Raw genomic sequence first — 21,307 nt, forward strand, 5'->3', positions numbered from 1 at the left:
AACATACGTGGAGGTCGCGGCCGACATTGCCAATGCAACGCTTTCCCCTTTATGTTAAAATTTAGTGCTTTAAATGGGTATCAGTGGGTCTAGGGCGACGATCTCTGTCTCTCGCTGGTTAGGTTTGGCTCTGAGATTGCGATGCCGACCGCAATATCGAAGCTTTTGCCGAGGCAGGCATCGAGGCATTTTTACGTCGCAGGGAGCACAAATCTTAATGCGCATTTCATTACTGTGAACCGATTCATATCAGTCCAACGTAATGTGGAATCGGACAATGTGGATTCGCGCTGAGGCGGCCTCTTGCCCTAGGTTTGGCCATTCATGGTACTATAAATTAGTACCTCAACCCTTAGCAATAGAGGTCGAGATTGATTCCTATCGACCAATTAACCCTATGAGAAATTTGCCTAGGCTCGGACAAAATGCCTATCAAGCTCTTCTACCTTTCAGGGGAGCCTAGCTCTACTGCGAGAGAAATTGAACTGGAAGCCACACTAGACTACGATGGGCTCAGGCACCTCATTGCTGCACACTTCGCTATAGTGGAACCGAACGGTACGTTTATCATGTATACCCAAGGGAGAAAGGAGAACAGAAAGGGGAACAGGAACGCTTGCATTTGGGCTTTAGCTAATCGTTACAGGAATCGGATTCCAGTCTCAGGATGCGACCTTATCCGATGTCGCGGAGGTCCTTGCAAATGAGGATCCCATTAGCATTACGATTGATGGTAAACCCGTGCGAGAAATTCCCGGTCCTAAAGGACTTCCAATCGTTGGCAATTTCTTCGAAATCTATCCCGACCACCTAGGAAACCATCAACGCTTGTTTGAACAGTATGGGCCTATAATCAAGACAACGAACATGGGACGTACGGTCTACCAAACCAACGATCCACAGTTGTCATCTCTCATATTCTCAGAAACCGATTTCTTCACCAAGAAGATCAACGAAGCTCACCCGCTTCATGCGATCAAGAACCAACAAGCCGGTGTGTTCCTAGGGGATACTGACACTCCGGAGTGGAGAGCGGCACATAAGTTCCTCCCGCCAGCATTGGGCCCCAAGGCTGTTCGACATTATGCCCCTACAATGCAACAGACAGTTGAAGATGCTTTCAAAGTATTCGATCATTTTGATGAGAACGGTGAGGCTTGGAACGTCTACCAATATATGCTTAAACTTGGATCTCAAGCTGTTGGAAAGCTTGTGCTCGGCATTGATTTCAATCATTTCTCCTCTCCCGATGCACCTCCTCATGAACTCATTCAGATCATCGCGGAGTCACTGTCTTTGAATAAGAAGGTAACTGCAAGGGGTGATTGGTATGCGAAGCTGCCGTTTGGTGATCCACAGCGGTTGAGAAACATGCGCTATCGTATTTTCGATATCGTGGACCAGTCGATCCAGAATGCCAGTCGTGGTGGAGTCGAAGATCTTCCACTTCAAGACGCTGCCCTGAAGGCCTCTAACATGATCGGTGAGTGTGGCAATGGCTTGTGTCTGAATAGTTACTGATTGAAGTAGACTATGCCATTCGAGCCACCGACAACAAGGGTGAAAAGCTGCCCAAAACAAGCCTGATCCAGTCCTTAGTTGTCGCGACCGGAGCTGGTTTTACTACAACTAGCTCACTATTGTCTTGGCTGATATACAGTCTTGTTACGTACCCAGGTGTTCAGGATCGCTTACTGCAAGAGCTGATCGACAACGATATCACCGAAGATACCCAGATAACAGCAGACTTGACCGACCGGTTAACATTCATGGATAAACTGATCAAAGAAACTCAGCGTCGCCATAACCCATCTTATCAGCCCGCACGGACCGCCAAGGTTGACATGATCTTACCTGGGGGTTACAAGTTACCTGAAGAATCCGTGGTAATTGGTGCTCTTCATCACCTTCACAATAATCCAGAAGTCTGGAGCAACCCAACCAGATTCGACCCTGACCGATGGGACACAGAAGAGGTCAAGAACCGACACAAAGCCGCCTATATCCCCTTTGCTACTGGTCCACGTATGTGCATTGGCTTCAACTTTGCGCTCCAAGAAGTCAAGGTATTTTTGCCGAAGCTAGTATACCGGTACAAGTTCATAAAGGAGAACGATGGGCCGATTGAGTACGACCCTATGTTCCAACTGATCCGGCCTAATAATTTGTACGTGCGCGCCGAACGGCGTGTTAAATGGCCTCCCAAGTCGGAGTCTGCTACTACAAGCGCTTCACTTTAATTCGTGGAATTCTTGTTGTTGATTGAGTCTTTGGCAAATCGGGCTATCTGGTTTTATTGGAATTTGGGCTTATGAAGCGTTACTGTAAATAGACCATCCTTAGATATCTGGATATAGAGAAAAGGTGATTCAGCACTTGGCTACGAGGAATTAATAGAACAGTCAAAACACAAAAGAGAAGCCAACGCAAGCATTTGAAAAATGGCAAGGACCAGTCCCTGCAAATTATTGACCTTCTCATGCTTCAAGATACCTCCGTCGGTCAAAGCAGCTTGTCCAAAACGGTTCTTCAGTGGATCTGTTCCCATTGTGCAGTCCTCATTTAGCGGCTTGGCCATTGCTATCATGTCCTTCCTGACCGTGTTGGCCTCCCTGACTGTGTTGGCCTCCCTGACCGTGTTGGCCTCCCTGACCGTGTTGGCTTTCCTGGCCATGCTTGCCTCCGTGCGGACCCTTATGACCCTCCTCACCTTCCTCACCATCACCACTCTCACCACTCTCACCACCCTCCTCGCCCTCCTTGTTCTTGCCTTCCTCACCATCGTCACCCTCATCCTCACTTTCTTCATTGTCTTCGCCATCTCCATCTTCTCCGCCCTCCTTGCCACCCTCGCCACCTTTGCCATGCCTAGTACCGTTTGTAGCTGTTTCACCGCGAAGAATCAAGTTGACTGTTTCGCCCCTGAGACCAGGAATAGTGGCACGAGCGGAGATATCTCTATACTCATTCTTACGAGAAAGGGGGGCTTCTGCATCAAATAAATAGTTAGCGTTGATTGGAACATGATAGATTTAGCAGAGGTGCATGGAAGTGAGTATATACCCGATGCAAGCTTGGCGCGGTTGTCCTTCGCAGAAAGAGGAACCGCAGCTGCCAGAGCAATTAAGCCGAAGAGAGCTAACTGTTGAAATCTCATTTTGGAGTTGAAGTTCTTTGGTAAAAGAAGAATGTTTGGCTGACGTGCTTAAGAACTTGAGGACTTGGATGTTTGAATTTGTTTCTGGTAGTGAAGTCGGTGAGAACTTCGCCGATATTTATACACATAACTTGAATTAAGTGGCTGTAAGGTAAAGTATAAAGAAATCTGTCTGAAACACGCCCCTTTTCGTATTGATCGCTGAGGCGTAATATCATCGTTGTTTTAAATCAAAGTCAATTGGTATCGAGCAACCGACGGCGACTCTAGACCTGAAGTATTTGATAGCTCATGTGTGGCGGGCGCTTGCTGTGAGACTATGTGGCACAGTTGCACAAGGAGATGCGCCAGTGTGGTTGGTTGTCGAGCGTCGTCTCAGGAGGTCAGTACGACCTTTTGTCTGGTGGTTTGACCCTGAAGGTTATCAGAAGCTTTTTCAAGCCAAGTCTTTCCCTAGTACTCATGGGCTATGTGGTACAGATCTGCGAGACATACTCCTTATGCAATGGACTACGCATGGACTCTGACCCTTGAGGTAAATTGGCAAAGGTTTGCCGGGAAGTCCGTTTGAAGATATCTAGACAGCTTCTAGGTTTACCAACAAAAGTAAAGCCACTGTCTCTTGAACCTCCAGTTAAAAATAAACACAAAAAGGTTATAGCTCATGGCATTATCTATGCATTACAAGCATCAGGGGAGCAATTTGAGATGAATATATCCCCTTACGCTATGAGCTTAGCTCCATATCAGCATCCTGACCAGGGTACAGTTTATGAGGATGAGAAGCAGTCAATGAAAGGATTGCCACCATTCATCTGGACGGGGTTTAGCTCTTTCGTACTTGCAACAATGCTTATGCAAGCCACATTACATCCTAATCGACATTGTGTATTAGTCCCCTCTTCGGAGGTGCGTTATATCTTGCGCGGGAGAGTTTCCTCGGCGCTCTCCTGGTAACCCAGATCCAGTCTCACTGGTCCTCGACATCGTCCCCAGTTTCCTCGGCGCCTCCGGCTGACAAGTCCGTTTCAGAGTCAGAGCGTATATGAGGTGGGATTTTCCACTCTATGGTATGGGGTATCCAAATTCCGTTAAACATCCTGTCTGCCTCTTTGGTGGGCTCGTTCTCGGGGGCGTTGGGGAAGTCCATATCGCCGGCTGACTCGTAGCCTGCGTTTCTAGTGGTTAGGATCGATGACAATGCAGCTCAAGATGAGGACGAATTTTTCAAATACCATCTAGAATGCCACTGCGCTTTTCTTCTGAGACAGGCGCAGAAGCAGCAAGTGCAGCAAGGGAGAAGAGGACTAGCTGGTGGATCAGCATTTTTCTTTCTTCTCTTGTGAAACGATGTCGTACTGGTTCATGTGAGAATTAATTCATACAGGAATGCTCGGTGGGACAAGAGCGGCAGGATTTATATAGGGTTGACTTATTCCAACCAACCATCATTTACCCTTATTGGGTATCAATGACGTGAATAGTGAGCCGAACATTATAGAAGTATACTCTTGAGCATCTATTCGTGGTGAATGTCGATGGAGCATTCAATTGCGGGTCATGCTTATTGAGGATCATGAGATAGGGGGCTTTTATTGCCCGGCGCCCCATCGGGAAGGCAAAGCACTCATTCATTCAGTCGAAGGAACGCACTAAAATAAGAAGCTGCAGCTATACCGGATATGAAATTTCAATAAAGAACTGTGGATATATCCCTCAAAACTTTCTAATTACCCACGCAAAACAAATGGTCAATGGTCAATAGTGATCACATTATATGTCATTATTCACATAGCAAACAGGTAGTTTCGACATAGTGATCATGCCATGACAATTATAAAAGCCATATGGGTGTGTTGCTGTACGAACCAAGGAATTTGGCCCATCAGTAGTGAAGGTCATCTGAGTGCTGATGGTTCAAAAAGGTGATGACCTTAAGACTACTACAAAATGAGGTCATACTAGTTTCAAATTTTTCATTCATATAGGATTTTGTTCAGACACCATAGCAAAGCATTGGCAGGAAAAGGCTAACAATACCCATGAGAGCAAGAAACATGAGCTTCTCAGGCGAATATATAGTAAAGACAGTTCTGTTTATAAATCTTTCACAGCGTTGGGGCTTCTTCCAATGCGATAATGTTTAGCAAAAGCTCTGAGCATCATAACCAGGAAATACGCCCCCAGCGTTGCAAACGGACGTAACGTAGAGAGGTGTAGCTATTGTCAGTCAATATACAATAACACCTGCAACAAAAGGAACTGTCGTAACAAAGAAAGAAGCGCCTACCGTCTATAGGTAGATTTGGGCCCGGTCCTCTAATGATAGGTTTGTGCTGTGGCGTCGGGGTCAACCGGTTTTCACAATTAATCTGGTCGTTTCCTCCATTGACAGCACTGGAACCTGTCCAGATATCGATATGCCAGACCTTGTTGGCCCAGTTCCGATTGCAGGAGTCACAGAAATCCTCCATGCGAAGATACTTGCGCAGATAGGGGTCGTAGATGACTTCGCAGATCTGAAACTCGCCCGGGGCTGAGGCGAAGGTTAACGGGTCGTTGAAGGTTCCAACTCCCCCAGCCGTCAGACCTCGGCCGCAGTCGTACGCGATCGCACAGCCGGGAGGATCATTGTCGGGAAATCCGTAGAAGGTGTGGGCTACATCCTGAACATGGCAGGATTGGCGAATGGCCAGTCGGGAACTGAGTCCCACGCCCAAAAGCATGGCCACGAATATCAAGGACATTGTGGCTGGTATGATGGAGATGTAAGAGGAGAGAGCTGTATAAAAGAGGGAGACAGGGCTTTTTAAATAGCCTCTCCATCTCGATGACTTAGGTCTTCTATGTCGCTACGGTTACCTCATAGAGCTGTCGCTCAACCATGGCTATTCAAAGTATGAGGTAATGTGACCATTTGAAATTGACCACCTGCCTAGGGATATCATGTTGATATTGTGTAGTCTAGCCCTCTGGGCACATGGGTCATTCCTCGAGGTGCGACCATTACGCTATTGCAAGATCAAATTAACTCTTTTGCTTTGCATTCTATTCATCAAATACAACCTCTATTCCCGTTTCCACTTTATCACTACTCCGTACAGTGCAATCTATGATGGAACCGATCTTCTACATCACGAGGTAATTATTACGCAGGAGTAAACCTCCAGGAAGAAAGGAAGGGAAAGCCGTGTATTGGACCAAGATGTAACTCGCCAAAGTACACAGCACTTCAAGCAAGGCACCGGGCGAAGGGCTGATCTGATGGGGAAGTCACTATGAAGACCAATGACTCACGGTGACGATGTGACACGATAATGTAACAAGAATATATACGCAATCAAGATTGATAATTATGTAGTTCATGTGTCCTCTATTAGGTCTTGCTTTGCGATACATAGTTAATCGAGGCATTATTTTTCATAGTTGACCGGCAACATGAAGAAAGCCTCCGAAGTAGGCCGTTGGCGTAAAGATATAAGAAATACAACGAAAGAAACGAACAAATAGACGTGGCTGACTTGTTTCCCAAAGTTAAATCTCTCGGCGAATACCATGTCGGTTGACCAGAGCCTGTGGCATTGCGTCGCGTCTGACAGATATCACCGGCTCGGCATATTCCTTTTGTCCCTTGATAATGTACATCACCCCACTGATGAAAAAAACGGTTAAAAAAATGACCACGCTCCAGTTGAAAGTGGTGAGGGTGACTGGAGTACTGGTGGGCCAAAGCGAGAAGAAAGCAAATACTACATACACCAGGGCTGCTGCGTTCACCCAGATTCCATATTTCCCCATGCTCCACCGTTGTGGAGGTAGTGTTTCTGGGCAGGACAGTCTGCGATATAGTAAACAACCGACTGATACCACATATGTCCACATGAGTGCTGCCACGTTAAGGGTGATAATGGCGTGGAAAGCCGTGTCGGAGCCGATGTTAATCAAGGCTAAGAGGCCACTGATGACACAGGATAGTCCGATAGCGTTCACAGGGAGCTTCTGCTTCGGATTGACTTTGCAGATCCATTTGGCAAACGGCAGGCCTTTGTCACGAGCGAACGCATAGGTTTGGCGCGCTGTTGACGCATTGAAGAGGATGTTGCTAAAAATGACAGGAATGAGGATGATGGCCGTGAGGTCATTCACTCCCGCAGTCCCAACTGCATTCTTGAAAACATAGATAAAAGGGAAGCCGGTTGGGTCGTCTAGGGCATCTTCCAGGGATGGCATGGCGAACAGATAGGTAATTACCAGGACAATAGCCATGGCGCCATTGGTAAAGAAGCCCCAGATGATAGCGATCGGCACATATCTACCGGCGTCGCGAACTTCCTCGGCCATATGGGCCGTGGCATCGGAGCTGAGTCCGGCATAAATGGCAGAGGTCTGACCAACCATTAGGGCCAATCCCATACTGGACCACCCACCGGTATTGCTGAATTCTAGGAATAAGGCGTGCGCAGGTTGCTGTGGAGCCATTGCCCACAGGACGGTTATGACTATCACAAAGCAAAGAATGTGTAATGCCAATAGCAGGTTTTGAATACGGGGCATCCAACTAGCTATGTAGACGTTGAAAAGTAGATAACTAGGATCATTGCAAAAACGAACAGCGTGCCCTGCCAATTCTCAGGCTTATAACTTGAGTCTTTCACACTGATTAACCCTTGTATAATCGTGCCGGTCAGGAATGAGCCCGACGCTGCGCCAGCCTGCCATGCCAGCACCGACATCCAGCCTGTGATATAGCTCAAAACACGTTGATAGTGGGAAGATGCAAGTTCGGAAACCCAGTGGTACTGACCACCAGAAGTAGGGGACCTGCATTTTCCACATTTGTCAGTCCAGACCCGATTGAGATATCAAGTAAGTTCAGAGTTTCACTTGCATTGAGGCCATTTCGGACATTGTTAGAATAATCAGCCCGAATCCAGCAAAGGTCCACATGTACGTCCAGAATAAACCGGCCCTGCCGCCGTTCACGAGCGCTTCAGTGTTTCCTCTAATCGACGCTTTGAGCGTCAGCTGGCCTCCATCAATTGGGAGACCCAAAATGAATCCCGCACATCAGGAGAAATTTCCAGGTCGCCTGGAGTACCGATGCAAAGCTTAGAGCAGTTAGGGGGCGAAGATTTCCCTGCAGTAGCATTCATCGCCAATGTTTTAGTCCATGATACCCGGCTATCAACGAGTGCTATCAGCATACCTTGAGTTCCTGGATTTTACCCATGCGCGTCATGTCGGTCTGGTCAAACCGGGTCCCCATTTCTTCGCCATCCTTATTATTGTTTTCCATGTCAATATTCCGAGACGCAGTAGTCGAGATAAGATCTCCCGGCTTTTGTGTATTAGGAGCATATTCAGTGGTAGTTGCATCCTCAAACACTGAAATAGTAACTAAATCAGGATAAGTCAAGCAGAAAGAAATCAAATACCCACTGAAGGGTGGGATGTTGTAGCATGCTATCTGTCACGGTCAGTGATATCGGGACAGTAAGAGTGCAATCAGCATGTTTTGTATGTTTGCTGTCACACCTCATGGATTGTCCAACCTCACGGACGAATGCTTCGATGAATACTGTATCAATCCTGGCAATACAACCAACTATGCTGGAACAAAGAGCCCACGTTGAGCTACCCCTTTTCCCTTATGCTCCTGACATGTTCAAGTTCCGACGAAGGACTTTGTTCATTGTTCCAGAGACGAGAAGAGATAATTCGAGACAGAAGGACAGAAGTAGGGTCAACCCGGCCACTCGATCTGCATGCTTGCCCACTATGTACGACATACCGAACCATAATACGAGGGATCTAACTGACGAGGTTATACTTGCATGGACTTCTTCTATCTTCCGGTCACGAGTGAAATTCAAGAAACGGGAGTCATGGTAAATATAGTAAGACAATTGGTGGCTGACCGGACCAAACCCTAATTTTTCTCCCGAGTCAACGATAAAGCCACCATGTTCGCAACCAACCCAAGTTTCACTGGGTAGAAAGGACTTATCCGGCCTTTGACCATCAATAGGTCCAGATAAGTGTTCAATACGGAGTACTCGAGAAGGACAATCCCAAAGAGCGATATCCTAAACTATCCTCCATTCGGACCGTTCCTCTCCGTCGTTTCTTACATACCCTCGCCAAGACAACATGCGGCATAAATATTGGCGCTGCCAATAAAAAAGAAAAAAGAAAAGCAAATAAGATAACTTAATGAACCGCTTCGTACTCATTACGAAGGACTAACCGCATTGAATCCTAGTCCAAAGACGTTTGTCCTACGTAGGTGCCCAGTAGCTTGAGATTTAGGCCGTGGTTGGAGATGATCGACTGCGGGTCAAATCCTTCACAGCTTCATCACCAGGGCTAAAACGGCCTACTATATGCGATGACACCCTTCTACCAATCGTGCAAAAAAAAAATTTTTTTTAAATTATTGGCACACATGTGTGCACGAATAGACTTGAACCACCGTCTGTGCGCTGTCGATGTCGATGTGACAGGGACAATATGCGGTGGAAGCTCGGAGCCCTTGGATGTCAGACTCTGCTGTAAGATAGAAAAAGAAACGGATTTTAAACGTGTCAGCGGATAAAGTCTCATCTTTCCGTACCATTTTGTCTTCTAGCGGGGTTGTAGGAGGGCCAACCTCAACCTGAATATATGGAGATACCATACCGACCTTAATCTTTTGATATAAATCCCATTCAACTTGGCCAAGTACAATGCCAGCTCGATCTAGTCCACTGCAATCCGAGATTTCGCCTCCTCTAGCAGCGGACGCTGACTATGATCATAGTGGCTTACTCGTGGTGATCACTTCGCTCGCTTTGTTTCTAACCCTGGCCTCTGTTTCAATCCGCGCATTTGCTGCCTCAAAAAGATCCGTGCTGAAGGATGATTACATACTTCTCACAGCAGTGGTATGCGTCGTAAAAAGGTATCCCTTCTCTCGGCCCCTGTTTGCCCTACATCAGATAGGCTAGGTCGCTCTGACATTTCCTATCAGGTATGTGCATGCGTGCAAGTCTCTCTTATTCTAGCCTCCGTTCACTATGGGTGGGGTAAAATGCGAGGTATGGTTTCGGACAAGAACTCCACGCCGATGCTGAAGGTGTGTCAATCTAGAGAAAGTTATGGAATTGATGCTCACCAAAGCCAGACGGTTTATGTAGCTGACCTGTTCTATATACTTGTCGTCGGTCTGTCAAAAATTTGCTCGATGATCTTCTATCGGAACCTCTCCATCTGTCGCTCTATGCGGACGAATAGTGCCATCCTCGCTGCTTGTTCGGTCTGGGCTATTCTCGCGATAGCCATTCTAGGGGCTCGTTGCAGTGAGAGCCCGTGGAAAGATACTGATAATCACTGCGCTGGTCTCGTGAGTAATTATAGTTCTACTTCGTATTGCTTTGGAAACCACCTCGACTATCATCGACCTATCTTGTGACTTATAGCTACTGCGTCGGAAGGTTATCTGCGCCCTAGATATCGTCCTTGAAGCATTTATCCTAGCCTATCCCGTGGGAATTATCTATAACGTTCAAATTTCTCTATTCAAGAAATTCATCATCTTCACCATTCTCAGCTGCCGCATTATGTATGTTTAACCTCTATTCCTTCCATTACTAACAGCTGACCCAGATTCTAAACGTTTTTAGTCTCATTCCTCTCTCTGCCATCCATTTATACTTTATCCAGAAGCAGATACAGTCGCCTAATCCATCTCGGTGTTAGTGTTCTCGTGCTTACCGCTTCATCTCTAAAGATGTTCGTAGCAGTCTACGAAGATGACCAGGGCCTCGCATATACCGAAGATGCCTCAAAATCACTAGGTATTAGTGAGAACGATAACAGTCGGCAGTCGAAAACCAGGTCGTGGAGGTGGTCTCGGCAAACGAAGGAGCCCAGCACCTCAGGAGCGCGGGGTACTGGTAATACTATCGTCAAGAGCGTCCGCATCTCAGTAACCCGTGAGGATATCGTACTGGGTGAAAGAGCGCCACATGGCCAAAGTGAAGGTATTATGTAGATGCCGCCTAGATGTATCAGCTGTTTAAAATGATTGATAGAAGCAACTTACCGAGATATCACTACTAGCCGCCGCACACAGGGATGAATGTATTATACCTGCATACCACTCCTTTCGGGCTCCTCCCGGTCGTTGATGACGGGAAGAATGGGTGCCAGAACCCTTGGTCACGTACAAACCCATGAAACTATCTGTGTATATCTCTGTGTATGCCATATATGTGTTTCCCGTACCCACGTCTATTCCATGCAATCTACTATCAATTATACGACAGTGCAGTACTTCTATAATGTGATGGAACTTCTTTTGGATATAATCGTGGACTACGGTTCGCTCCAGGCAAGGTATGCTTGTACGCCTGGCAACACTATTCATGCAAACAGCTGGTTCGAACATATATCCATCTTGACGTTCATTTTGTCTTGGTTTGATACATATGGTCATATTTGTGCATATCATTGTAATACCGTATCATAGCCCAGTCGCACTATCTTTATAACCCGCATCGAACCATTCAACAGTTGGCTGGATATTGAAAAGTTCCCACATAAGCCCGTCATCCCACATTGACGAAGGTTGCTGAGATATCCCTTCCGCACTAGATCCAGGATCGAGTGCATGCGAATACAGCACCTGTTGCTCCGAGCTTCCTAGTTGAGTGCTATCACTGCTGTGTGCCCTTGCGGTAAGCGATTCATGGAGTTGAGGATATACCGATACGTTAACATCATTAGAGTTGGCAACTGCAGTGGGCTGGCTTCTGATTGCCTCCATGGGTTGTTCATGCTGCTGTGAAACATCCTGAGCAATGGTCTCATAAAGCTGATCGCACAAAGCTGTGAACTGTGAAAATAACCCATGCAATCGGAATATTGAAGGGTTACATTCCTTGATGCGGGATAAGGCCGCTGTTATTTGGGTTAGAAGATTATAGTCCTCGCGATTGGATGTTGCAATGACATTGCAAAAGATAATGAAAAAAGGCGTAAGTGGGTAGAGAAGTACGGTCCTGTGTGTGGGATAAGTTAGCCGTCGATCTCCCATAGTCTCTGTTGACGAGTAAAGGAGGCATACATACCAGAACACAAAATCGTGGTATATTTGTTCACCCCGCAAGATATGATGTTGCAGCACATTCATTGAACGTAATGCTCTGCGGGCATGAGATAAACAGCGTTCACGCACACGATGGTCATGTAAGGAAACCGAATTGAGTCGCAAGACTGTTGTTATGATAGAATGATAGGTGAAGTCCACTGCATCCCATTCCAAGCGCAGTTCTATTGTGTCACTCGATTTCGCTCTTGCCTAGACGGTATTAGGATGGCTGGTTGGAAGAAGAAGGGGGATGCATACCTCACACAGCTCTTCCCATATGTCTTGCAATTCGACTTCTAAGCGAGTGATAGTTTCCAGAGTCTGGTTATCAGGAATTCCATCACCAGGCATCAGTACAGAAAGGGCACCATCCAGCACATGCGCCAGCTTAATTAAAATATTGCCTTTCATATCTAAAGGGTCTGCTTGTCTTGACAGAAGCAACGAGGCTGGCTCAACACTCAGCGCTGGCAAGGATGGTGGTCGCACTAGAAGCATACTCAGAACCTTATCAAAGTAGTAGCACCATCGTATACAGCGACGTATTTCATGAGACCTGTCACACTCTTCAAGCATCCTTGAGTCCACGTTATGATAACCCAGTGCCACCAGGAGCCTCGATGCGAAAGCCGTTAAAGTCCAAGCTTGAGTAGTATCACCCAAAGTTTGCATCAGGTTGACCTAGTACCCAATACTAAGTTGTTAGATGTGTAATCATAGATACATTGATGCACAGGAGTTTGTATCTTAGGTTATACTCACTGCCGAAAGCAAAGACTGGAGCATCAATAGGCTCGGTTTGTGCAGAATATCAAGTTCTCGAATTGACCGGAGCGCAGCCGTTATATACTTCTTCTTCGAAGCTTCTAGGGCTTGAGCCAGTTCGCTGGACGTACATATACGCAGCCATCTGTTAATGTAGGTAACTGCTCTTGCAAATATACAGACTTTATACTGAGATGCTATCTGACCGGTCGCCTGACCATTCACAACCGCCAGACACATGGTCTCAAACCTCTCAAGAGATATGTGATCGGGCCAGTGAAGTTTCCATGGCGTAGAATAATCGGGACAAGCTGGATAGACATAAGTCTCATGGCTAAAAAGGGACTGAAGAAGGGTACTTACGATTCATCATCATGAAGAACAATTCTGGAAGTCCCACATTATCTGGTGTATCATCATCTGACTCTTGATCATAGCTTGAGCTTTCGACTGAATGTGAGGGATTGCTGAAGTCACCAATCAAAGATAGGGCAGACTCCAACACATGCCTGCGGCTTGTGGAAAGGGACGAGTTCGAGTCTAGTTCACGTCGGATTATATTGACTTCGTTTGCTGGATATACATACGCAGTAGAGCGGATGGCTTCAGCGGGCAGAGTCGTTTTGTGTCTCACTTGTCTGGTTCCTTCTAAGGTGCTTGAAGATAGTCCTCGAGAAGCACCATGTCCACCGAGACTGATCCCCGGATTAGGTGGGCTTCTACGGGATAGATCACCAACGCCCCTATTTCTGCTTCTTGGGTTAGAATCCCCAGGTCTTCGAAAACTGTACAGCACAATGTATAAGAAATGTTTCTGTAATAAGTGCGCTGCCACACGTACCGTGAGACTCGAGTGCGGCGAGTCTGCTTGGGTCTCGCACGAATGCATGGGACTTGCGCACTCGAACAGCCATGGCACTGTGGCTGCCGGTCGCACTTAACCTGTCTCCAGAAACCGGCGTCAGACACAGTTTGTATATATACTCAGTGACAGTAATGACCACAGCTACTGCAATTGACTACCGGTAGTTGTTGAGGATGCTAGTTACCTTCCTTGCGTGGCATAGGTCACACTAAAAGTATGAGAGAAAGAACAAACACATTCGTTAGTGCGTCAATTCCTCTGAAGCACCTCGGGATGGCATATCACCATTGGTGTGGGTACAAAAACTGGCAGTGATATATAGCGATGCTTACAGCTGGGAGTCTGCGGAGTGATGCCAAGGGCGAGATACCGGACGTTTCGGCCATCAGGTGTCAGCTGACTTTTTATGGTTCTACTACCTGAAGGAGCATAATTTCATAAGGAAGGATTCTCAGTTTACTGTCTCCAATGTTGTCGGCATTTCGGGAATCTCGGAAATTAGTTTTCGAGAAAAGTGGTCGGAAATTCGGAACATTTTCAATGCAGTACTAGTCCTAAAAAAGGCTTGTTCCGAGGGTTGTTCCTGGCCTGAAGGACCGCCTTCCCATATAGGTTTAGCCATCTTCATTCTCTATCAACAACTTAACTTGCGATACTTAACATATCCTTGGTCTTCTATCATACATGCCTCAAGGAAAATAAGACAAAATAAAAACAGGCCATATACTACGAGAGCTGCTATTGAAATGGCAAGCTACATATATAACCATGCAGATTCTGTCCGAGTACATCGGTACCATTTCACTAATCACTCGCCAAATTCCTTGGCTGCTGCTTGTGGATCCGAATGCGACTGTCCGAGGGTCCGACTCACAATCCGAGCAACCAATATGGCCTATCCCACGTTGATTGTTAGGCATTTTGGTGCGATATAGCGTTTTTCTTTACCTATTAGACCCATTTATCGGAGTTTGGTGACTATCTTTTACTGATTATTTGTAAGGATGTGGGCCAGGCGCCAATACCAGCCAACATTTAAACAGGCTACTACGGTGCCTTGTTCTTTTCTCGCTTTCTTTTCGCGTTCATTGAGTATTTTATTCTTGTATCTTCCAGCTTCTCTCTCCTCAGTAATGCACGGTCTATGTTGAGTATCCTCGAGTATCATTGGGCCACCTTTAACCATGGAAACCTCGACCGCTCCACCATCAACCACAAACTGGACTCTAGAGGAGCACAAGTCTACTATGACCGAGGCCGAGGCTAGTCCTTTGGCTTCTAAATTCGAAGATATTTTGCACCGAAGTTTAAAATCCGGCTACAAACCCCGACGACTTGGAGTCACCTGGAATGAATTGACTGTGAAAGCGAAAAGTGCCGAAGCAACAATCAATGAGAATGTCTTTTCGCAGTTTAACATCCTTAGTCGTCTGCAGAAACACCGACAAGGCATACCATTGAAAACAATACTTCATCAGAGCCATGGATGTGTTAAACCAGGAGAGATGTTGCTGGTTCTCGGCCGCCCTGGATCCGGATGTACAACACTCTTGAAGATGCTTGCCAATCGAAGGACGGGCTATGAAGAAATAGAAGGTGACGTGTGGTATGGTAGTATGGGCCATGAGGAGGCTGCGGAGAATTATGCAGGCCAGATCATTATGAATACAGAGGAAGAGATATTCTTCCCCTCGTTGACTGTGGGACAAACCCTGGATTTTGCTACTCGTCTGAAGGTACCCGCTCGTCTCCCTGGGGATGCTGTCCATGCAGAGGCGTACCGTGCAGAGATGAAGGAATTCCTCTTAGAGAGTCTCCGTATATCTCATACGGCAGAAACGAAAGTGGGCAATGAATATGTTCGTGGTGTTTCTGGGGGGGAACGAAAACGGGTCTCAATTCTGGAATGCCTAGCATCTGGCGCGTCTGTCTACTGTTGGGACAACAGTACTAGAGGTCTGGATGCGGCAAGTGCATTGGACTGGGCAAAGATGATGCGTGCGATGGCGGATGTACATGGCAGCTCGATCGTTGCAACACTATACCAGGCTGGAAATGATATTTTCCGCCTTTTTGACAAAGTGCTTGTTTTAGATGAGGGGAAGCAAATCTATTATGGACCTGCTAACCAAGCACAACAATTCATGGAGAGCCTCGGATTCGAATGCAGCGAGGGTGCTAATATTGGAGATTATCTGACCAGTGTTACAGTTCCTTTGGAACGTCGAATTCGTCCTGGGTATGAAGCCATATTTCCCCGGAACGCGGAAGCCATTGCCACATCCTACCGCAACTCTAGCATAAAAGCTCAAATGACCTCTGAATATGATTATCCTACCAGTGAGCTGTCGCAGCAACGCACCAAAGATTTTAAAGAATCTGTCGCTCTCGAGAAGTACCATCCAAGAAGCGCAAACACTGTCCACTTTGCGACGCAAGTACATGCTTGTATTATTCGACAATATCAGGTGCTACTCGGCGATAAGAAAACATTTGCCATGAAGCAAGGCTCGACTTTGATACAGGCTTTAGTAGCTGGTTCGATGTATTACCAGGTGAAACCTGACACTTCTGGGCTTTTTCTCAAAGCCGGCGCCCTGTTTTGGTCCATCCTTTACAACAGTATGAGCGCCATGTCAGAGGTTGTCGATTCCTTCTCAGGCAGACCCATGGTAGTGAAACACGACGCCTTTGCATATTGCAAACCGGCCGCGTTCTGCATCGGACAGATAGCTGCGGATATTCCAATCACAATTTTTCAGATCAGCCTTTGGTCTGTAATCCTGTATTTTATGGTTGGCCTGAAATTGTCTGCCAGTGCGTTCTTTACGTATTTCGTGGTCCTCTTCGCATGTGCGATGTGCTCTACTGCTCTATTCCGTGCCGTCGGTGCGGTTTTCCGAACGTTTGATGGTGCCTCCAAAGTTTCAGGATACGTGGTGACAATTATGGCCATGTACGCAGGCTTTCAGATTCAATATACCCAAATGCGGCCGTGGTTTGGGTGGTTATATTGGCTTAACCCTGTTGCGTACGCTTTCGATGGCTTGATGAGTAACGAGTTCCGTGATCGAGAGATCGACTGCACCGGTGGCAACCTGATCCCTCATGGCGAAAGCTACGCTAATGTGAGTATGTCATATCGGTCGTGCGCTGGGGTGAGAGGTTCAACCCCAGGGTTCGCCTCGCTAACTGGGGAACAATATCTGGGTGCTTTATCATACAGTTATACGCACTTATGGCGGAACTTTGGTATTCTCTGGGCTTGGTGGGTCTTCTATGTAGTGGTTACGATCGGTGCAACCATGATGTGGAAAAGTCCTTCTGAGTCCGGAGCACAGCTTCTCATTCCCAGGGAAAGACTGGCTCATCATCTGCAGCTGAGTCTTAATGATGATGAGGAGTCCCAAGCGCTAGAAAAGTATTGCCATGGTCACCATAGTCAAGAGAAAATGGATGGTTCACCACCCTTTTCGACACCTGCTCTTGAGGCCCAATTGGCTAAAAATACCTCCGTCTTCACCTGGAAGAACCTAACATATACTGTAAAGACTCCGTCTGGCCCCCGTGTGCTATTGGATAACGTTCATGGATGGGTAAAGCCTGGTATGCTAGGTGCTCTAATGGGCGCTTCTGGAGCAGGGAAGACTACATTATTGGACGTCCTTGCCCAGAGGAAAACAGAAGGTAAAATTGAAGGGTCAATCATGGTGGACGGCCGGCCTCTATCAGTTTCGTTCCAGCGCTCGGCTGGGTATTGTGAACAACTTGATGTTCATGAGCCCTATGCAACCGTTAGAGAGGCATTAGAATTCTCTGCTCTTTTAAGGCAGCCTCCCAACACCTCTGAAAAGGAAAAGCTCGGATACGTTGATGTCATTATTGACCTTCTTGAACTTGGAGACATTGCGGATACTCTCATAGGAAAGCCTAACGCAGGCGGTTTAAACATTGAGCAGCGGAAGCGTGTTACTATAGGCGTCGAATTAGTCGCCAAGCCTAGTATTCTGATCTTTCTAGATGAGCCAACCTCGGGCCTTGATGGGCAATCTGCCTTTAACACTATGCGATTCCTAAGAAAGCTTGCAAACCAGGGCCAAGCCATCTTAGTTACCATCCATCAGCCATCGGCCCAGTTGTTCTACCAATTTGACACCCTCTTATTGTTGGCCCCAGGTGGCAAAACTGTCTACTTTGGAGAGATCGGAGGAAATGCCAGCACGCTCAAAGAATACTTCAACCGCCATGGATCGCCCTGTCCTAGTCAAATGAACCCTGCAGACCATATGATCGACGTCGTTTCAGGTCGAGCTTCGAGTATCGACTGGCACCGTGTATGGGTGGAGTCGCCAGAGTATCAGCAGTCAATGGTTGAGCTCGACAGGCTTATTCGAGACACCGCTTCAAGAGACCCAGTGAATAACTCAAGTGCTGATAACAACGAGTATGCGACACCACTCTGGTACCAAACTAAAATTGTCCTGCGCCGCATGAATCTCGCACTCTTTCGGAATACGAACTATGTGAACAATAAGATATACCTGCATATTGGACTAGCCCTGTTCAATGGATTTTCATACTGGATGATCGGGGATACTGTAAATGACATGCAGCTTCGCATGTTCACTATTTTCGTGTTCATGTTTGTTGCCCCGGGCGTGGTAAATCAGCTCCAGCCCCTCTTTATTGAAAGACGGGATATTTACGATGCACGGGAAAAGAAATCAAGGATGTACTCCTGGAAAGCATTCGTCACGGCTCTTATTGTGTCCGAGTTCCCATATCTCTGTGTCTGCGGCGTGCTGTACTTCCTCTGTTGGTACTATACTGTCGGTTTCCCAGCAGCCTCAGAAAAGGCTGGGGCCGCTTTATTTGTTGTAGTCCTGTATGAGTTCTCATACACAGGAATCGGTCAATTTGTCGCAGCTTACTCGCCAAATGCTGTTTTTGCCGCACTGGTCAATCCTCTCCTTGTCGGAATCATGGTTTCTTTCTGTGGCATATTGGTCCCATACGATCAAATTATTCCATTCTGGAGATACTGGATGTATTACATGAACCCTCTCACTTATCTAGTCGGGAGCCTGTTGGTGTTCAACATATTCGATGTCGATGTGAAGTGTGCTGACTCGGAGTTCGCCACATTTAATCCACCTTCCAACATGACATGTCTGGAGTACCTGTCTTCGTATCTAGAAGAGTCTGACGCAAACCTGGTCAATCCCGAGGCACGCTCCGAATGCCGTGTCTGTCCCTATACGAGCGGAGGCGGTTATTTGAAGACCATAAACTTGAACGACTACTACTTTGGCTGGAGAGACGTGGGCATTTTTGTGATCTTCATTTTCAGTTCATATGGTTTGGTGTATCTGTTCATGAAGCTGAGAACAAAAGCCTCTAAAAGAGCTGAGTGATGATTTCACAGTTTCCTGGGCACCAATGACTGCGATATCTGTTAGGGGACATAGCTCGTCTGGTGGAGAAGCTGAATAGATGGACAACGTGATAGATAGATAGCCTTACGCATATTGACATTTTTTTTTTCCTAAAGATTGACTGTTGTCAGGACTTGTCCGTTATTCGAAAGCAAATTTTAAAACAATAGGTCTCCATAGTGCTTTTTTTTTATACCATACAGAACGTTCAAAGAGAAATTGAACTATTACTCATGTCCTACAACGGCGTCACCTTCAACCAAGATGTGAATTTCCGATGCTTCAGTAGTCTTGGCACGACGCAGGGGGAACCCCATCTTGGCAGTGAGGGTCGATTTCCAGGTAAACTAGCGAGATGTGGAGTCTAGGATAATTAGGGGCGAATGCTCACCAAGCATCGTGGGGTGAGCAAATATAGGATGCATCACACCGTCGTCTTTGTAGGAAAGTCTAAATTCTGCATGCATATGATAGAACACCCCTGTCTTATGAGACATCGTGCCATTCATATGATATATCGCTGGCCGGACCGGAGTTGATGGGCTCAACCCGAATCAACTCGGATCTCTATTGAACTCGGCACCGACATTCGGCTTAGGCACCGATAATGCCTATGGTTATACCCAACCTTTCAGTGGATCCGATGGCCAAACTCCAACGCTTACGCAGTCACCAAGAACATCTAGCCCGTGTGAAAGGTGATGGATGCTACGAAGATCACAAAACCAAGGTACTCTATCGGGCCAGCAAGCCCGATCACAGAAACAACAAGAAAACAGGGAATTCCGAATTCAAAAAGGAATGTGTATCGAGGTTAACCTCTTTGGACGCGATTAGCTCGGGCAGTTAACAGTGGATCAGGAGCTTGCCAAATATATTAGAGTTTAGGGCAGACTAGCCAAGGTGAATCCTGCGGGAAAATTTTCTTGCAACTGAAACATGTACCCGCCCGTCCCTTTTCAAAGTTCTATTTTTCAACCAAAAAAAATAAAATAAAATAATTTCTTTTTTTTTTTTTTTTTTTTTTTTGGCGCATGTAGCGTGACAAAGGAGAAAATCCACCTAGAGAGAACAAAAAGTGATTCAAGGGTTCCCGTTCAATAACCCTAATAGCGCGACATCCACGACGGGAGAACTACGGGGTACAAAAATGTTGGTTGCGTTGAAATCACTCCTTTTAGGAAAGTGGTCACCGCGCCCGTCTTGTATTTATGATTAGTAGATACTAGACACTATCTACTCATGTAGGCGTCACCAGCCAACCGTCTTGGAATCACGGAACAAGGCCGTGAAGTGACCCACTTGGCTAAGCTGACCGTTTCCGCCGAGAAGATCGACCGTCCAAGCAAGCTGCTCCAAACTATCCACGCAGCCGGTATTCTGGAGATGCAGTGTGTCTACTCCGTACTCTGTAGTCATTCAGGGGTCCAAAAATCTTTTGCGGACTTGTGAAATCATGATTGGCTGGAACTCAGCAAACGATTACTATCTGCATTAGCCACAAAGGTGACGGAGGTGTTCGAGTGGTATACTGAGTGGGGGGATATTTATATTCATTTACCTCCTCCCCTTTTGGGGATTTCCAGGCTTTAGCTGTCCTTATGCTATCTTCGTTGTTACGCAGCAGACCAGTGACCCAATAGACTTTGATAGAAAGCTCGAGGTGGAAATACATCTTGACCAATTCATGATCATGTTTCCGAATCCCAAAGGAGGTTATTCGGTTCACATGAATCATTGGCGTCGTGATCATTCATCAATTTAGGTTCACTTGGGTGATCTATGGGTCTTATGCGTCTTATGCGTATGCAGCCACGGATATCCATTGCCACATAAAACTCAAATCAGTTACAAAAAAAAAAAAAAAAAAAAAAAAAAAAAAAAAAAAAAAAAAAAAAAAAAAAAAAAAAAAAAAGGAAATTAAAAAAAAAGAGAAAGAGAAAAACGAAAGCACT

General features: G+C 46.4%; 8 protein-coding genes across 8 annotated transcripts; 3 read left to right on the forward strand and 5 right to left on the reverse strand.

Annotated features, from left to right (window-relative positions):
• Window positions 1-425: 425 nt before the first annotated feature.
• On the forward strand, window positions 426-2,328 carry BDV38DRAFT_290576 (cytochrome P450; the record flags this gene model as incomplete). The annotated part of the gene is made up of 4 exons (XM_032061516.1): window positions 426-558; window positions 647-1,483; window positions 1,531-2,167; window positions 2,268-2,328. The coding sequence occupies 4 exons, from the start codon at window positions 426-428 to the stop codon at window positions 2,326-2,328; spliced, it is 1,668 nt and encodes a 555-aa protein (XP_031916417.1).
• Window positions 2,329-2,558: 230 nt separating this feature from the next.
• Window positions 2,559-3,157, reverse strand: BDV38DRAFT_280351 (uncharacterized protein; the record flags this gene model as incomplete). The annotated part of the gene is made up of 2 exons (XM_032059289.1): window positions 2,559-2,989; window positions 3,064-3,157. The coding sequence occupies 2 exons, from the start codon at window positions 3,155-3,157 to the stop codon at window positions 2,559-2,561; spliced, it is 525 nt and encodes a 174-aa protein (XP_031916418.1).
• A 970-nt stretch (window positions 3,158-4,127) lies between these two features.
• BDV38DRAFT_280352 (uncharacterized protein) lies at window positions 4,128-4,483 on the reverse strand (the record flags this gene model as incomplete). The annotated part of the gene is made up of 2 exons (XM_032059290.1): window positions 4,128-4,327; window positions 4,393-4,483. The coding sequence occupies 2 exons, from the start codon at window positions 4,481-4,483 to the stop codon at window positions 4,128-4,130; spliced, it is 291 nt and encodes a 96-aa protein (XP_031916419.1).
• An 817-nt stretch (window positions 4,484-5,300) lies between these two features.
• Window positions 5,301-5,904, reverse strand: BDV38DRAFT_280353 (uncharacterized protein; the record flags this gene model as incomplete). Its single annotated transcript, XM_032059291.1, has 2 exons — window positions 5,301-5,377; window positions 5,448-5,904. The coding sequence occupies 2 exons, from the start codon at window positions 5,902-5,904 to the stop codon at window positions 5,301-5,303; spliced, it is 534 nt and encodes a 177-aa protein (XP_031916420.1).
• A 787-nt stretch (window positions 5,905-6,691) lies between these two features.
• Window positions 6,692-8,453, reverse strand: BDV38DRAFT_269322 (putative GABA permease; the record flags this gene model as incomplete). The annotated part of the gene is made up of 4 exons (XM_032056951.1): window positions 6,692-7,719; window positions 7,800-7,978; window positions 8,008-8,126; window positions 8,364-8,453. 4 exons carry the CDS (start codon window positions 8,451-8,453, stop codon window positions 6,692-6,694), a joined length of 1,416 nt encoding a protein of 471 aa, XP_031916421.1.
• Window positions 8,454-11,628: 3,175 nt separating this feature from the next.
• BDV38DRAFT_240416 (fungal specific transcription factor domain-containing protein) lies at window positions 11,629-12,756 on the reverse strand. Its single transcript, XM_032053897.1, has 3 exons — window positions 12,546-12,756; window positions 12,268-12,497; window positions 11,629-12,198 (listed from the first exon to the last, which is right to left on the reverse strand). The coding sequence occupies exons 1-3, from the start codon at window positions 12,696-12,698 to the stop codon at window positions 11,661-11,663; spliced, it is 921 nt and encodes a 306-aa protein (XP_031916422.1). The 5' UTR covers window positions 12,699-12,756; the 3' UTR covers window positions 11,629-11,660.
• Window positions 12,757-13,415: 659 nt separating this feature from the next.
• BDV38DRAFT_240417 (uncharacterized protein) lies at window positions 13,416-14,173 on the forward strand. The gene is made up of 3 exons (XM_032053898.1): window positions 13,416-13,837; window positions 13,894-13,994; window positions 14,102-14,173. Exons 1-3 carry the CDS (start codon window positions 13,652-13,654, stop codon window positions 14,127-14,129), a joined length of 315 nt encoding a protein of 104 aa, XP_031916423.1. The 5' UTR covers window positions 13,416-13,651; the 3' UTR covers window positions 14,130-14,173.
• Window positions 14,174-14,950: 777 nt separating this feature from the next.
• On the forward strand, window positions 14,951-19,331 carry BDV38DRAFT_290577 (ABC-2 type transporter-domain-containing protein; the record flags this gene model as incomplete). Its single annotated transcript, XM_032061517.1, has 2 exons — window positions 14,951-15,317; window positions 15,354-19,331. Exons 1-2 carry the CDS (start codon window positions 15,102-15,104, stop codon window positions 19,329-19,331), a joined length of 4,194 nt encoding a protein of 1,397 aa, XP_031916424.1. The 5' UTR covers window positions 14,951-15,101.
• Window positions 19,332-21,307: the final 1,976 nt, after the last annotated feature.

The sequence above is a fragment of the Aspergillus pseudotamarii genome (genome assembly GCF_009193445.1).
Source record: "Aspergillus pseudotamarii strain CBS 117625 unplaced genomic scaffold BDV38scaffold_12, whole genome shotgun sequence".
NCBI lineage: Eukaryota > Fungi > Ascomycota > Eurotiomycetes > Eurotiales > Aspergillaceae > Aspergillus > Aspergillus pseudotamarii.